The sequence below is a fragment of the Micrasema longulum genome, unplaced genomic scaffold (genome assembly GCF_059751315.1).
Source record: "Micrasema longulum isolate JH-2025_06_02 unplaced genomic scaffold, ASM5975131v1 h1tg000927l, whole genome shotgun sequence".
NCBI classification, from domain to species: Eukaryota; Metazoa; Arthropoda; class Insecta; order Trichoptera; family Brachycentridae; genus Micrasema; species Micrasema longulum.
The window spans coordinates 211,569-225,844 of record NW_028278118.1 but is presented as its reverse complement, the minus strand read 5'-3'; the positions used below and the strand labels follow the sequence as shown (position 1 = coordinate 225,844).

Below are 14,276 nucleotides of genomic sequence, written 5' to 3'. Positions count from 1 at the left end.
CAAGAAAGGAGCTCTGCGCTGGTTTGGACATGTAGAGTGAATGAACAACGAAAGAACGGCTAAGAATATTCACAATGCAAATGTTGTTGGATGCAGAAAAGAAGGAACACCGAGAAAGGCATGGCATGACCAAATCTAACAAATACTTGAAGTTGGACATGTTAAAAGTTGGAGTAATCGGCTGGCGTGTATGAGAAGATGTGTGAATGTAGAGGAAGCGAGATCTGTACGCAAAGATAGCGTGATGTGGCGTTCAATTCTACCATCAAAGATGTTACTAAATTATTTCTGTCTAAATCACGTCTGAAGAAACATCTCCTTTCTCTTCCGTAACCTCTCCCCCTTTCCTTTTTCCTCTTTTTCCCATTGAGTAATAGTTTTGATTTAGGGTAATTTACAAACAAATACCGTTATTTCTAACTTTTTTTGAAAAAAAATATTTGCGTTCTTATGATTTACTCAAATATTTAATTTTGAGGGCCATTTTCAACGAGTTATAAATAACTCACTATTAGAAAATGGAATCAAGTTGGGGTAGAGTGGGATTCGAACCACGGACCTTTGGTCTGTGAGTCCGAGACACTAGCCACGGGACCACAGCCCGATATTTTATATATCTTTACCTTTTTAATCTTTTTTTTCTATCGAATATGTTCTGTAACTTAAATTATAAAAATAAAACTTTTATTTTATTGGTTGGCTGGTTGGAAGAAATTGCTATTTGGCAATAAGCCCGCCAATGTACAAAAAGTTAAATGAATAAATCTTACTAGGTTCTACATATTTTTATATATTATTCCTACTGGTTACGCGTGAATGTGTACTGCCATTTATATGTTTTAGCTGTCGGCTTTTCCTTGAGAAGTAGGAACCTGAGCAGCCTGGAAGTACCTACCGCATTGCAACAATTCACAAATTCCATATTCGAATAAAACTGACATCTGTATTTTTCTGAAAAAAACTATCTCTTCTGTGATCCGCACGATAAACTAACAACGAAAAATAATATTACTACCGCTATCATATAAAGTTACCGCTAGTGTCAATAACATTATTATCATCACCGCATCCAATATCCAAAAATCCTGTTACGCAAAGCCGAATAAAGAAAGAACCTAACATTCGCATCATTCCCGCAAATAATATCTGGTGGAGCGAGGGGGAACACTTCAAAACAGGTAAGTCGATTTCTATTGTATATTAAGTGGCAGTAAGGGTCCTTAGTAACGTGTGTGTTGGCTGACCTTGTTGGACCATCTTGGATTAGTTCGAGCGCTCTCTAAGCTATCGAGGAAATCACTTTTGCGCCTCTCTCTCTCGCGTCACCACCTACATTATACCATCTCATTAGGAAACATTTATTTATATACATTTTAAATTTTTTGTTCCTTTATTGTATCATCTCATTTATTTATTAACGGACACTGTCCATGTATACAATTTATAAGGTTTAAATATTACAATAAAATAATAGTTTAAAACATTTTTAAAAAAAGAAAAGAAGCATTGACAAACATAAGGGACATCGATACAAGATCTGGACTATTTATTTAGTGCTCGTTCAAATCGTTGTAAACTTAAACCAAAAAAGTCCAGATCTTTTCTTGAGTTGACAATACGACAAAGGCGGGTCATTGGAGAATTTAGGCAATAGTTTGTTCTATGCTGATCGATGAACAGTACTTCACTGTTTCTCAATCTACGAGTCGGAATATTGAATTTTACTTGTCCCAGTAATGATGGAACATCGATTATACCATTTAGTATGCCGAACATATTTATGGAGGGAACATATAAGGTTCTATACGTTTTATAAATATTTGTCGTGTATTTTGTCTCAGTCGAGGTTTATATTTTAAGAATATTATAATAAACAAATGTTGAAATAGAAAAATGTGTTTTATTCGAAGATTCGTGCGGTGCATAGGTCACATAGGATGGGGGGGATTTACTTTGGTAAAAGGTTTCAATAGTCTCTTGCTTTACTTGGCTCATCTGGTCGGTGGATGGAAACGTTCAGGTGGGTGCTTCGCCCCTCGGAACTTCTTCATCACAAGGTATAATAACGTTTTCTCTCGCCGTGGACGTAGCTGATCAAGCGTGAGACGCCTGTCAGCTAGTTCATCTGGAATGCAGAGTTTCCTTGGATATTCCGGAGCAGAGTTGTGCAGTGATTTATACATAAGCCAACAGAGTTTGTATTCCACGCTCTGTGGTGGGCGTAGCCAGTGTAATTTTCCTGAAGTAGTGGAGTGATATGGCTGAACTTAGAGATTCTGAACTTACCTTATGGCCCTATCCTTGGCTTTGCTGTTGTGCAACTTTATTAAGCCAGCGAAACTTATTAAAGAACCAAATAATGGACTGCTGGAGTTACTCCAGCTCAGATATTGACAGCCACTAAAACATAGCTAATTTAAGCTAATTTTTTTAAATAAATAAAACTAAAATAGGAAAACAATTGTAAGTGAAATATCAAAACAACAATGTTTGAGTATGTCCAAATGCTTGCAGACTGGCTGGATTTCCTCCCTAGGAAGTTATTCATATTTTAATTTATTTCAACAGAGAGGGAAAACGTTTTTGAGAAGGGAATATGGAAGTCTAGGCATTTACAGGGCTTATGACCTGTCATTGGCTGGTTTAAGTGACCACTTTACACACTGTGTAACATTCTCCGTTCTGCCCATGTGTGAACATCCACATTTCCTCGACTCTTTTATCTGCTGACTTTTATGAATTAAAGAGCTGAAACCTTTATCACGTGGGTGAGATTCATCCGGCTGAACCAAATCACCTACTAGGCAACGCGTGAAAACAATTTTCCAATTTTTATACTTCTTCTTTTACCAGGTTGTAATTCAACAATGTATGAGTATGTCCAAATGTAGGTGATTTGGTTATTATATATATATATATGATGTATTTGGATTTAATTATTTTTCCATCTGTCAGATTGTCGAAGAAACAAAATGGAAATTTTGTTAGTGTTGCGAAGGTAGTATTTTATTACCCCACTTTGCTCATCTAATAAGAGAACTTATGAATATTTGACCTCGGATTAAACAACTATGTAGTGGACATTGGACCGAAATTATCTTTAAAACATCTAATATTATTTAACATGATATAAAAATATCCGTTTTATGTTAAACAAAATTTGTTTTATATACCTATTCAGTTAAAAGTTCATGATTTCAATTACTCTTATTAATATGACCCCTTACTTATCTACTCTGTTGTCAACCAATATTTCCGCGTGCACAATAAAATTTCAGAAAAATTAACAGATTGATTTTTTTTAACCTTACATTTGTGTTATGATTATTTTTTTCCCATCAAGCAATATTACGCGGCGCCATCACGAATGCGCGCGGCGAAAGTAGGGCATAGTGGGGGGACTATTGGACACAGACCGATATATTCTAATTATGATTCTACGCTCCTTCTGGACTATTCTTAATTCTACGGACGTCACCCTCCATAATTTTTTACATTTATTAATTTACAGTGGTTTTCTGGATTTAAATACATTTCTTTTAACATATAACATAATAAGAAACTTTTAAAATAAATTATTATGCAATAGGTTTTTTTGGTTATTATGCCGTGCATAGTTTGCTTTATTTTTTTTCTTTTCAGATGGCATTACAGCGTCCATCGGAATTGATTTTATTTTAGAGTTTCACCTCTGCCGAAAAAATCAGGTCCAATGCCACTTCTAGAAATGGCGCCCTAAACTGTGGTCTTCAGGCTGAGGAGAGGTTTTTCATGGACTTCTTTTGAATTGTCCGCACTCCAATAACGCATATTCTGTTGATTAACGTACTGTGATAGAGATATTCCGGGGGGGGGCGAAGCACCCACCCGGACTTTCCCATCCACCGACCAGATGAGCCGAGCAAAGCATGAAACCATTGAAACCTTCTACCAAAGCAAACCTTCTCCATCCCACGTGCCCTATGCGCCTCACGAATCCTCGAATAAAACCTCAGAGTAATAATGCGTAACCTAGAGAGAAGCCCTAACACTATGTTTCACAGAACGCAAGCGATGCTGGTTTGTTGGCTAGCAACCAATTGGTGGCCATTTTGTTTTATTTGACAACATAAACATAACGGTTTGATCGGATGCTTTTGTATCTGTGCTAGGCTTTGTTTGTAAACAACTTTGATATAAACGTTATAATAAATAAAAATCGACTATGGTGAATTGCAGAACGTTTGGTTGCAGCAGTAGGAGCGTCAAAGGTGTTAAAGGAGTCAGTTTTTATAGGTAATTGATTTCGAATATTTTCCCATGAATTACATTGATTTTTGGCATTTATTGTCCCGACACGTGTATTACGTTGCTTAAAAACTTTCCTTATATCAACATATTTACTTCAGATACTATATTTCGCCATTAGTCATATAAAGTTTGAGTTTTTATCGAGTAGAGGTCGATTAAAATTTTACTCGAAAATAGCAACGTTAACCTTGAAATTGCATCTTAAATGACGTGTCCAAATTTCAGGCCGATACGACTCGCCATTTCGGAGACGGACAAACAAACTCAACACAGGACTTTGGTTCCATGGAGTTGGGATTTATGTATCAATAAATATAACATTAATATATTGTGAATAAATAAATTAAAAAATAAACAGAAACATGTTCATTCAGTTTTATAAAATAAATACAGGCGAATTATAGAAAAATAGATTGGAATAACCCTGCATTGATAAATACACAGGTACACATTTAAAAGTAATTACAATGCAAATTAATATACATTTGGCAATTCTCGACCTGAGTACGGCTCATTGTTTTGCTGCGAACTGTAGCTAACTTAATACCCAATAGTCATAGAATGCTTTCCTACGTTTGGGCTCCTCTCTAGGTTACGCATTATTACTCTGAGAATAAAACACATATTCCAACTCAAAATTTGTTTATTATATTCTTAAAATATAAACTCCAATTATGACAAAAGATGAGGTAACAAAATAATCATATTGGAAAGCAAATGCGTTCCCTAGTGAAATGTTACTCGGTAGGAACACTATATTAACGTACAAACCTCTCTTACCTCAACATAAAATGCAATAAAACCAGTGTGTTATGAATAACTTATTTCTAGTAAAATAAATTTGTTAGAATGTATTATTATTATGTTTACATATTTAAACAAAAATGAAATTAAACTCAAAATGAAGTGAATAGTAAATCCAAGTAAGGATCTATTTATGGTGGTGTAGAATGTCTTATTAATAACTAATTATATAACAAACTTGTACTCTAGTACCAAAAAGCCAAATAAGATTTAATTTAACCTTAACGTTCTGCTGTCCCTTTTACTATCTTTGTAAACATTACTCGTCACTAAAGAAGATGTTACATAAACGCGTAGGCGTAGAAAATCGTTCCAGAACGACTCTAGCATAATTCTGCCTTTTGATGCAGTCATCTACTTTCAACTGTTGGATGATTTGGATGTTGTAATTTGTTGATCTTAATGGCTCCCTAGGAGGTGAAATCCAGTATTTTGTCTATGATCTTAAAATATTGTAATTAGAAAATGTATTCAGATGATTTTATTCGAGTTTAATATATCTATCGCTCATCAGAATTTAAAGATGTTTTGGTTTCGTTCTCAGGATGTAGACTAGTACTCGTATATGTCCGCGTTGCGTTCGTTGGGTCAAAGCAGAAGTATGATACCCCAACCTTCTCCGATACCACTTGTGCATCAAATCGATGGGATTTCACATGCGTTTTAAGACGGCTTTTTAGTGAACATGTAAATTCGCACTCAGAACAAGAAAAGCGTTTGTCATTATGAACTTTGATAACGTGTTTTTTCAAAGAAAAATTCCTATAACACTTATATTTACACTTTGAGCACGCAAATGGTTTTTCCCCGGTATGAGTTTTCATAATGTGTAATTTCAAACGGCTTTTTCTTATACACGTATAGTTACACTCTGAACACGCAATAGGTTTCTTGCCAGTGTGCGTCGGAATGTGCATTTCCAATTGACATTTTCGTGCAAATTTATAATGACACTCTGGACAAGAAAAGGGTTTCTCACCAGTGTGAGTCCTCGTGTGTATTATTAATTTACCTTTTCCTGAGCACTTATACAGACATTCAGAACACGAAAAGAGTTTTTCACCAGAATGCGTTTTCATATGATTTCGAAGATTTATTTTAAGGGAACATGTAAATTTGCACACTGGACAAAAAAAAGGTTCATCGCTAGAATGATTATGCATGTGTTGTTTCAAAGTGGTTTTTCGCGAACATACATAAGCGCACTTTGAACACGCAAAGGGTTTCTCGCCCGTGTGAGTTGTAACGTGTAAATTTAAATGACATTTTTGTGTAAATTTAGATTGACACGTTGGACATGAATAGGGTTTCTCACCAGTATGAGTCCTCATATGTATTTTCAATCTGCTTTTTATCGAACACTTATATTGACATTCAGAACATGAGAAGGGTTTTTCACCAGTATGAGTTTTCATGTGTATTTTTAGGTTATTACTCTGAGAACATGTATAATCACAACGCGTACACGCAAAAGGTTTCTCACCGGTATGCTTTTTTATATGTTTATTTAAATTACATTTTCTGGAAGACGTATATTGACACTCTGAACACGAAAACAGCTTATCATCAGCAAGAGTTTTAAGATTTTTTGAATAGCTCTTTGGGGGAAATGTATTTTTAGCCATGTGGGTCTTGACATGTTTTACCAAATTACATTTCATTAAAGATTTAAATTCGCACTCTGCACACGAAAAGGGTTTCTCACCAGAATGGGTCTTCTTGTGTGTTTTTAAACTGCTGCTTTGTGAACATGTATATTCACACTCTGAGCACGCAAAGGGTTTCTCGCCGGTATGTGTTCTCATGTGAGTTAACAAATTACCCTTTCGCGAACATTTCAATGAACACTGTGAACACGCATAGGGTTTTTCGCCGGTGTGTATTTTCATATGTTCTTTTAGATTACTATTATGAGCACAATTAAAATTACATTTGGTGCAAGATAATGTTTTCATACCCATATGAGCAAGAAGGTGGTTTTTTAAATGATTTTTCTCCGAAAATGAATCACGACATTGTGAACAAGAGAACGGCTTTTCAACAGATTGATTTGAATTTTGTAAATGCTTTTTGGGAGAATATTTGGAGATGTCTGACCTTCTTGAAACCCTCGAAGAACTCGTACCACACTTTTCTGAATAATTCAGATCTAAAAGAAATAAAAATATTTTTTTATATGTTTGACTACATTATACAATCAATATAATCGTATTTACATAAATGATGCATGTTTTTGTATTCAAATATAAATCTACTTTTATACATCTCGTAAATGTTATACCTGTAACTCTCCAAAAAAAGAGACTAGCTCTTGTGCTTGGAGAGTGACTTACAATGTTGTAGTTATTTATTTATTAGAATTTATATAATGTCAAATATACATGTTCATGAGAAAAAAAATTATATAAAAAGAAAAACAGAAAATAATAATACATTAATACTAATTTAAATGGAATGCAGTTTTTGCACGGGTTCGAAAAATTACTTTGAGTGTATTTATTGATATTGGTTTTAATAGTTTTTAGTTCATTAGGGAGATTAGATTAATCAAATTAATTTTTGACAACGCTACTATGGATGCGAGGATTGATGAGGCCAAATCTGATGAAATCAAAATAGAGAAAGGTGTCACACAATATCGCCAAAGCTCTACACTATCCCTGGAGGATATATTTAAAACCCTTAATTGGGAGAATAAAGGTGTAAAATCGATGGCATGTACATGAGTCACCTCAGATTCACAGATGACGTAGTGGTTATAAGTAAAGACAAAGTAAAGAAAGTAAGCTGTATAAAACAAAATACGCAGCAGTGTTGGGAGGATCATTACCGCGCTTCTTCTACAGGTAAAATCACTAAACCCAACGCTGGCTGATACAGCAAACTTCCGTCATCATCACCAAAGTACTTTCGAAACGACCCAAATTTTTACCGGACACGGAGTCATGAGAAGTTACCTATATAGGTTTAAATTAAGGAATGATGACTATTGTCCATGCGATGATATTTCTTCGCAGAGTATCGATCATCTGTTATTTCAGTGCCCATTTCTCAGTTTACAACGCCATAATCTTGAAGCAGAATGCAGGAAAGATGATATCTTTAACAGATATCCAGACTGTCGTTAAAAGTAGTTATCACGCGCCATTGTTCTTGGACTTTGCAACAATGGTAATTGGACTCCTAAAGGTAATAAACCAAAATCAGTGATCGAACATCCCATTTCCCAGTAAACAAAAACGATTTTTCTCCGAGTACCTTAGCTTTGTACATGACACGTAAGGCTACAAATACAGGGATCTAAATATATTTAAAAAAGTAAAGACATGGATGAACTAAGCGAATCGATTATGAAACTTCATGAGGCTTCAAAAAGAATCGGTTTGGAAATGAATTTACATAAAACAATGACTATAAGCCCCAATCGATGTGGTTGACGAACACATATATCTAAGACGCAAAGTCAAACTTGATAAAGATAACCAGACAGCGGAGTTGCCAAGAAGAATAGGGCTAAATTCAGCAAGCTAGAATATACCTATTTTTTCAAATAAACAAGTCCCAGTATGCTTAAAAAGACAAGTCTATGAAGCGTGTATATTGCCAGTGACGACATACGGACTAGAAACCACGTCTGTAGCACAGAAAATTATCCAGAAAATAAAATGCACGCAACGATCCTTGGAAAGACAGACGCTCGGTGTATGTCTAAGAGACAGCGCCGAACCGGAGTCTTGGATATCATGGATCGTACAACAGAATTAAAATGGCAGTGGGCAGTACACTAGGCCAGGCAAAATGATGGCAGGTGGACACCCAGAATAATAAAGTGGAGACCATGGGCAAAAAAAAAGTGGTGGAAGGGCACAGAAAAGATGGCTCGACGATATTGGAAGGAATGAAGATGTTTGAAAGAGGTCGCCATCCAGCAGAGGAGAGGCTATGGAATAAGTCTGAAGGAGAAGAAATACGATATTTGTCTTGAAACTAGGAATTACCTAATTAGGAAAAAAATAGTAATTGCTCACTTGGTTAAGAACATTAATAACAAGGACTCATTACAATAATCATTTACTCGTGTAGTGAAAACATGTTTATTGAATTGGATTCGATTGCGCGAAAAGTTAAGACGGTGATCATATCATATCATACTCGCTGATGCAAAGGTCCATATATTGGTACACTCTAGTCAGTTACACGAAAATAAGGTGATCAGGCTAACGCTTCAGGTGCCAGCCCAGGAACGTGAAATATTGCCGTTTAACACCACCTTTCCAATCAGTTTCACGTCAACCTTCCCAGAAATCGAACCCGGGATTTCAAGCATGGTAGGCAAACGCGCCAAACACCACACCACAAGGCGGACTTACTTGCTGAAAGCAGCTATCGAGTCGAAAACACTCGAATAGGTAAGTCGTAAGTGATGCCCACGGCCCTCCACAAACTTCCATCGATGTAATATTTTCGAAACTTGATATGAATACATAGAATTAAAAGTAGTCCAGAAACCGCATACGCGCATCAAACAGAAGGCGACTCAACTACTCTTAAACGAGTAGTTTTACGTTTTGACCCATTAGTTTTTTTGTAGACGTCGCTCAGTACGCAACTCCCGATTTGAATTCTAATGTGCCGTTTTGTGTCGTTTTAAAGTGTAGAAATACTGCTGGGGTCTTAAAGAAACAGGGTGGGATCTTATTTATGCGCAAGTAGCAAATGCATTACTTAAAAATTGAATCATTTTTCCATCTGTCAGGTGTTGTCAGGGAAGTATTTTTTTTTGCCCTTCTTTGCTCATCTAATGACCTCGGATTAAACAACGCCGTGGTGGACATTTGACCGAAATTATCTTTAAAACATCAAATATTATTAAACATGATATAAAAATATCCGTTTTATGTCAAATAAAATTTGTTTTATAAATTAAGTTTAAAATTTATTAAATAAATTACTCTTATTAAATGACCCTTTACTTATCTACTCTGTTCTGTCAATCAATGTTTTACGCGTGTACAATAAAATTTTAGAGAGATTAATAAGGTGCTTTTTTAGCCTTACATTTGTGTTGATTATATTTTTTCCCATCTGGCACCATTACGTGGCGACTTCACGAATGCGCGTGGCGAAAATGGGGTGATGTATTCGAATATGATTCTACGCTCCTTCTGGACTATTCTTAATTCAATGTATAAATAATACAACTCCACAATGGGAGTATAAGTCCTCTGCACACCATCCATAGTCCGCATCCCATCCATCCATCATCCATAGTCCGCAGACGTAATCTCAGTGCAGATAACGTGGAAGGAAGTATTACTTACATGAAGGAATTTCATTGAAACGAGAGGAATCCAAACATTCTTGTTTGATGTCAGGATAGTCAATAACCATATCTGTGATAATTTTATCACTGGTAGATAACCCAGGCTGGCCAGAACTGGTCCCCGGTTCAGCCTTCACCGGCTCCTCGCTTCTGTGAAGACATGGGCTTTCTTCCCCAGTATATACAATATCTAGTTTTACATCACAAGTTCCCGGCTCGGCCTTGACGGAAGAAACATCTGGCTCCTCACTTCTGCAGGGAAATGGCGTCCCTTCCCCGGTAAGAAGAATATCCGTTTCTATGCCGCCAGTCTCCGGTTCAGCCTTAATATTCACTAAAGCTACTTCCATAACTTTTTATTCGAGAAATACTCAACAAATCTCTAAGAAATCTGAAGATTAATATCCTGCAAACTAAGTAAAGTACTTCAGTTAAAAATAAAATCTTAAATGTCAAAAACTATCGAAGTTATGTTCAGAAATCATAAAATTACATATGATCTGTTCCATCACTATACCTTCTCGGGACAAAATAATTTTATTAAATTGGAAGCAAAAAGTATTTAAAATATAAATAGAATCGAATCCAAATTGAAAAATCATAAACAATATTTTGAGTTTGTCCAAATTTTTTGTAGACAAGGACTGGATTCAACTCCCTGGAAAGCTGTTTATATTAACATATTACAACAGAGATGAAGAACACTTAAGAGAAGGTAATATATAAGCCAAGGCATCTACAGGGCTTATGTCAATGGCAGGTTTAAGTGGCCACTTTACACACTGTGTAACATTCACCATTCTGCCCATATTTGAACATCTATATTCCTTCAATTCTTTTATCTGTTGATTTTTGTGAAGTAAAAGAGCTGAAACCTTTATTTATGCGGGTGAGATTCATCTAGTTGAATTATTTCACCTTCATTCTAGGCAACGCCTGAAATGTTATTTTTTAAATTTTTATAACGTTACACAGTGTAAAGCCTTGTAAATAGCTAGACTTCTATATTCCCTTCTCTAAAATGTTATGTGTCCGAAAAGTCTAATAATTTAATGAATTTTTGGTCGACCAACGCGGCTAATTTATATTCAACGAAGCCATTAAACAAGAAAAAAGAAGAAGAAAGTCGATCTTTAAACCTAACTAGTCGGGTTTTCTGTCATCCGCCATACTGAGCTGGGTGGGGCCCACACGTAAAAAAAAAGCCATTTGTACTGTTCTAATTTACATAATGGAATTGTTACTTACTTTTGTATGTAAAAACTTAGTTTAATCGTCAAATTAAATTATAATTTACATATTTTGTAACCCCGATGTACGGACGCGTGTCGGCCAGCGCTTAACAGGAGAACCACAGATAAAATTGAATGTGATAGACAATCCAAGAATAGACGTAGAAATTACGGCTTGTTCAATATTATAGTTTATTGTTTATGGCTGATAATTACAAAAATATAAATCAAAAATATCTTGGAACTCACGAAAACTTAGTCTCGAGCCACAAGATGCACCCGAGTACAGCTGAACGTAATCCAACACATCTCGACCGCAGGTTTCGGCTGAGCTGAAGTCTCGGTCAAATTTTCGCTTGAACTCATTTTATTGGCCGAATCTTCGGTCGGTCACTAATTTGGAGTAAGTTCTATTATTTTTAATTGAAATATTCCCAAACAGCACCCATACTATTCCTTATATTATTTTTATATTAATAAATGTTTTAAAGAATATTTAGAACAGGTATTAGAAGTTCGTATCATCATTTTTGGCCGATTACTTAAAAAAATTGCATATGCCAGAGTTCCACTTTCTTGTCCATCTCTCTCTTTTTTACAATGGTCGTCCAAAAATTTGTTACCCTTTTGAATTTACTAATGTGTGTCAATAAATATATTTTTTAATTTCAAGCATCTAAAGTTACCTATCTTCTTAGCAATCTCAATCCTGGGGATTGGTTTGCAGCAAAGTCCTGCATCTCGTCCTCCATTGATCTCTATTTTCTGCAGCCCTCTTCAGCTCGACATATGAGGCGCAGTTTAAATCTTCGCATACTTGCTCCAAATATTCCCGTCGGGGGCGCCCTCTATAATTTGTCCCCTCAGCCATTCCCTCTATGATGTCGTGCAGGAGACCCTCATGGCGCATAATGTGGCCGATCCATCGTTCTCGCCTCTCTGAGATGGTTTTGATTAGGTGCCTACCTTCTTCGATTATGTTTTGAACCTCGTCATTAGTGATGTGGTCTCTCCAGCAAATTCCTAATATTATTCAGCTGCGCATAATTGTGATAGAAAAATTGTAATGTTATTAAAAGTTTATATTAGTTCTTAAAATGTTATGAACTAACTAAATAAAGCATAAATAAATAAAGGACAGTTATTAAAAATATTCCTAAGGAATACAAATTCTATGCAGAATAAGGAGGGGGGAGGAGGATGCATGGACAGAGGCCAGCACGTCGTCACCACCCCTCAGGATCCCCTCAATGCCTCTGTTTTTTTTATTAAAAAAATATGTATTTACGCAAACAATTTACATAAATAAACGTATCCAAATATACAAAAACAATTTCTTAAAACTATACTATTATTATTTATTTATTTATTTGACTCTTTATACACATATACAATGTGTATATTTTTTTTTCAAGAATTGACGGTACAAGTACCTTTTACATTACATACATACATAAGTATTCACAGTGGAGTATATACAGTAACAACTTTTTCAATGCTTACTTAGAAAGAACATAATTAAAATATTGATTCCACACTAAAATGTTTTACAAGTAATTGTTTATAAGCTGGAAATTTCAATAAAAATATGTCACCTAAATCCGGATGTTTATTACCCAGCGCATGTAGACGATTGCTAGAATATATTGAGATATGATTGTTGCAGTGATAAAGTTGAACTAGCCTTGTCACTCTAACTGGTACTTTAAAACCAATGAGGGCTAAAATTTCAGGGCTGTCCAATACTGAATTAACGATTTTAAATAGAACTAATAAATCATTAATAGTTCTCCTGTCCCTTAATTTAATCAAATTAAATATATTTAATAAATAATTATAGTTACGAAATTCATTACGTATTCCTAATTTAAAATTAACATATCTCAAAAACTTATTCCGAACTCTTTCTATGGTAATTTGGTAAGAGGCATAATAAGGGCTCCATATTGTAGAATTATATTTATAATATATATACATATAATTTAAAATCAATCTGAAAAAGCACATGATGACTGAACTAACTAGACTAGACTAGACGAGACATAAAATGACTAGACAATATCAAATTTCTAATGTAGCCCTAAGGGGTTTTTTAAAATTGTAAATAAATAAAAAAAAATAAGGGCGGGCATATTGCCTTAAGGCAACTTTTTCCTACCTACCCAAACCGTTCATTTTGAGAAAATTATAAATACATAGACATATGGAGACACATTTGTATTTTATACAAAAATTAAAAAGAAAGTTTAACTAAATATATATTTTTTAAATTAACACTATACTATGAAGAGAGGAGAGGGGATGGGAAGGAAAGGGAAGAAGATGGATAAAGGAACAATTTAAATATTTAGATAGTGACATTTCAATCTTGACTTAATTGTATATAAAGAAGGGGAGTCTCTAACATTAGTGGGTAGATTATTCCACAATCGAGCAGCTACTACTGTGAAAGAGTAGGCAAGAAAATTAGAGCGATGACAGGGTATTAAAAGGGTTCTCTCGTTACTAGAACGAAGAGATAGTCCGTGTTGTGAAAGAGTTTGGAAGAGCATTCTCAGAAAAACAGGCGAAGTGGGATTATTAAAAATATTGTGAAGAAGTATAGTAACACAACAAACATAACTTAC

General features: G+C 35.1%; 1 protein-coding gene across 1 annotated transcript; it reads right to left on the bottom strand.

The window, feature by feature from the left end:
• Positions 1–4,915: 4,915 nt before the first annotated feature.
• LOC148278118 (uncharacterized) lies at positions 4,916–11,782 on the bottom strand. Its single transcript, XM_088231839.1, has 3 exons — positions 11,666–11,782; positions 10,416–10,830; positions 4,916–7,243 (listed from the first exon to the last, which is right to left on the bottom strand). The coding sequence occupies exons 2-3, from the start codon at positions 10,765–10,767 to the stop codon at positions 5,595–5,597; spliced, it is 2,001 nt and encodes a 666-aa protein (XP_088087965.1). The 5' UTR covers positions 10,768–10,830; positions 11,666–11,782; the 3' UTR covers positions 4,916–5,594.
• Positions 11,783–14,276: the final 2,494 nt, after the last annotated feature.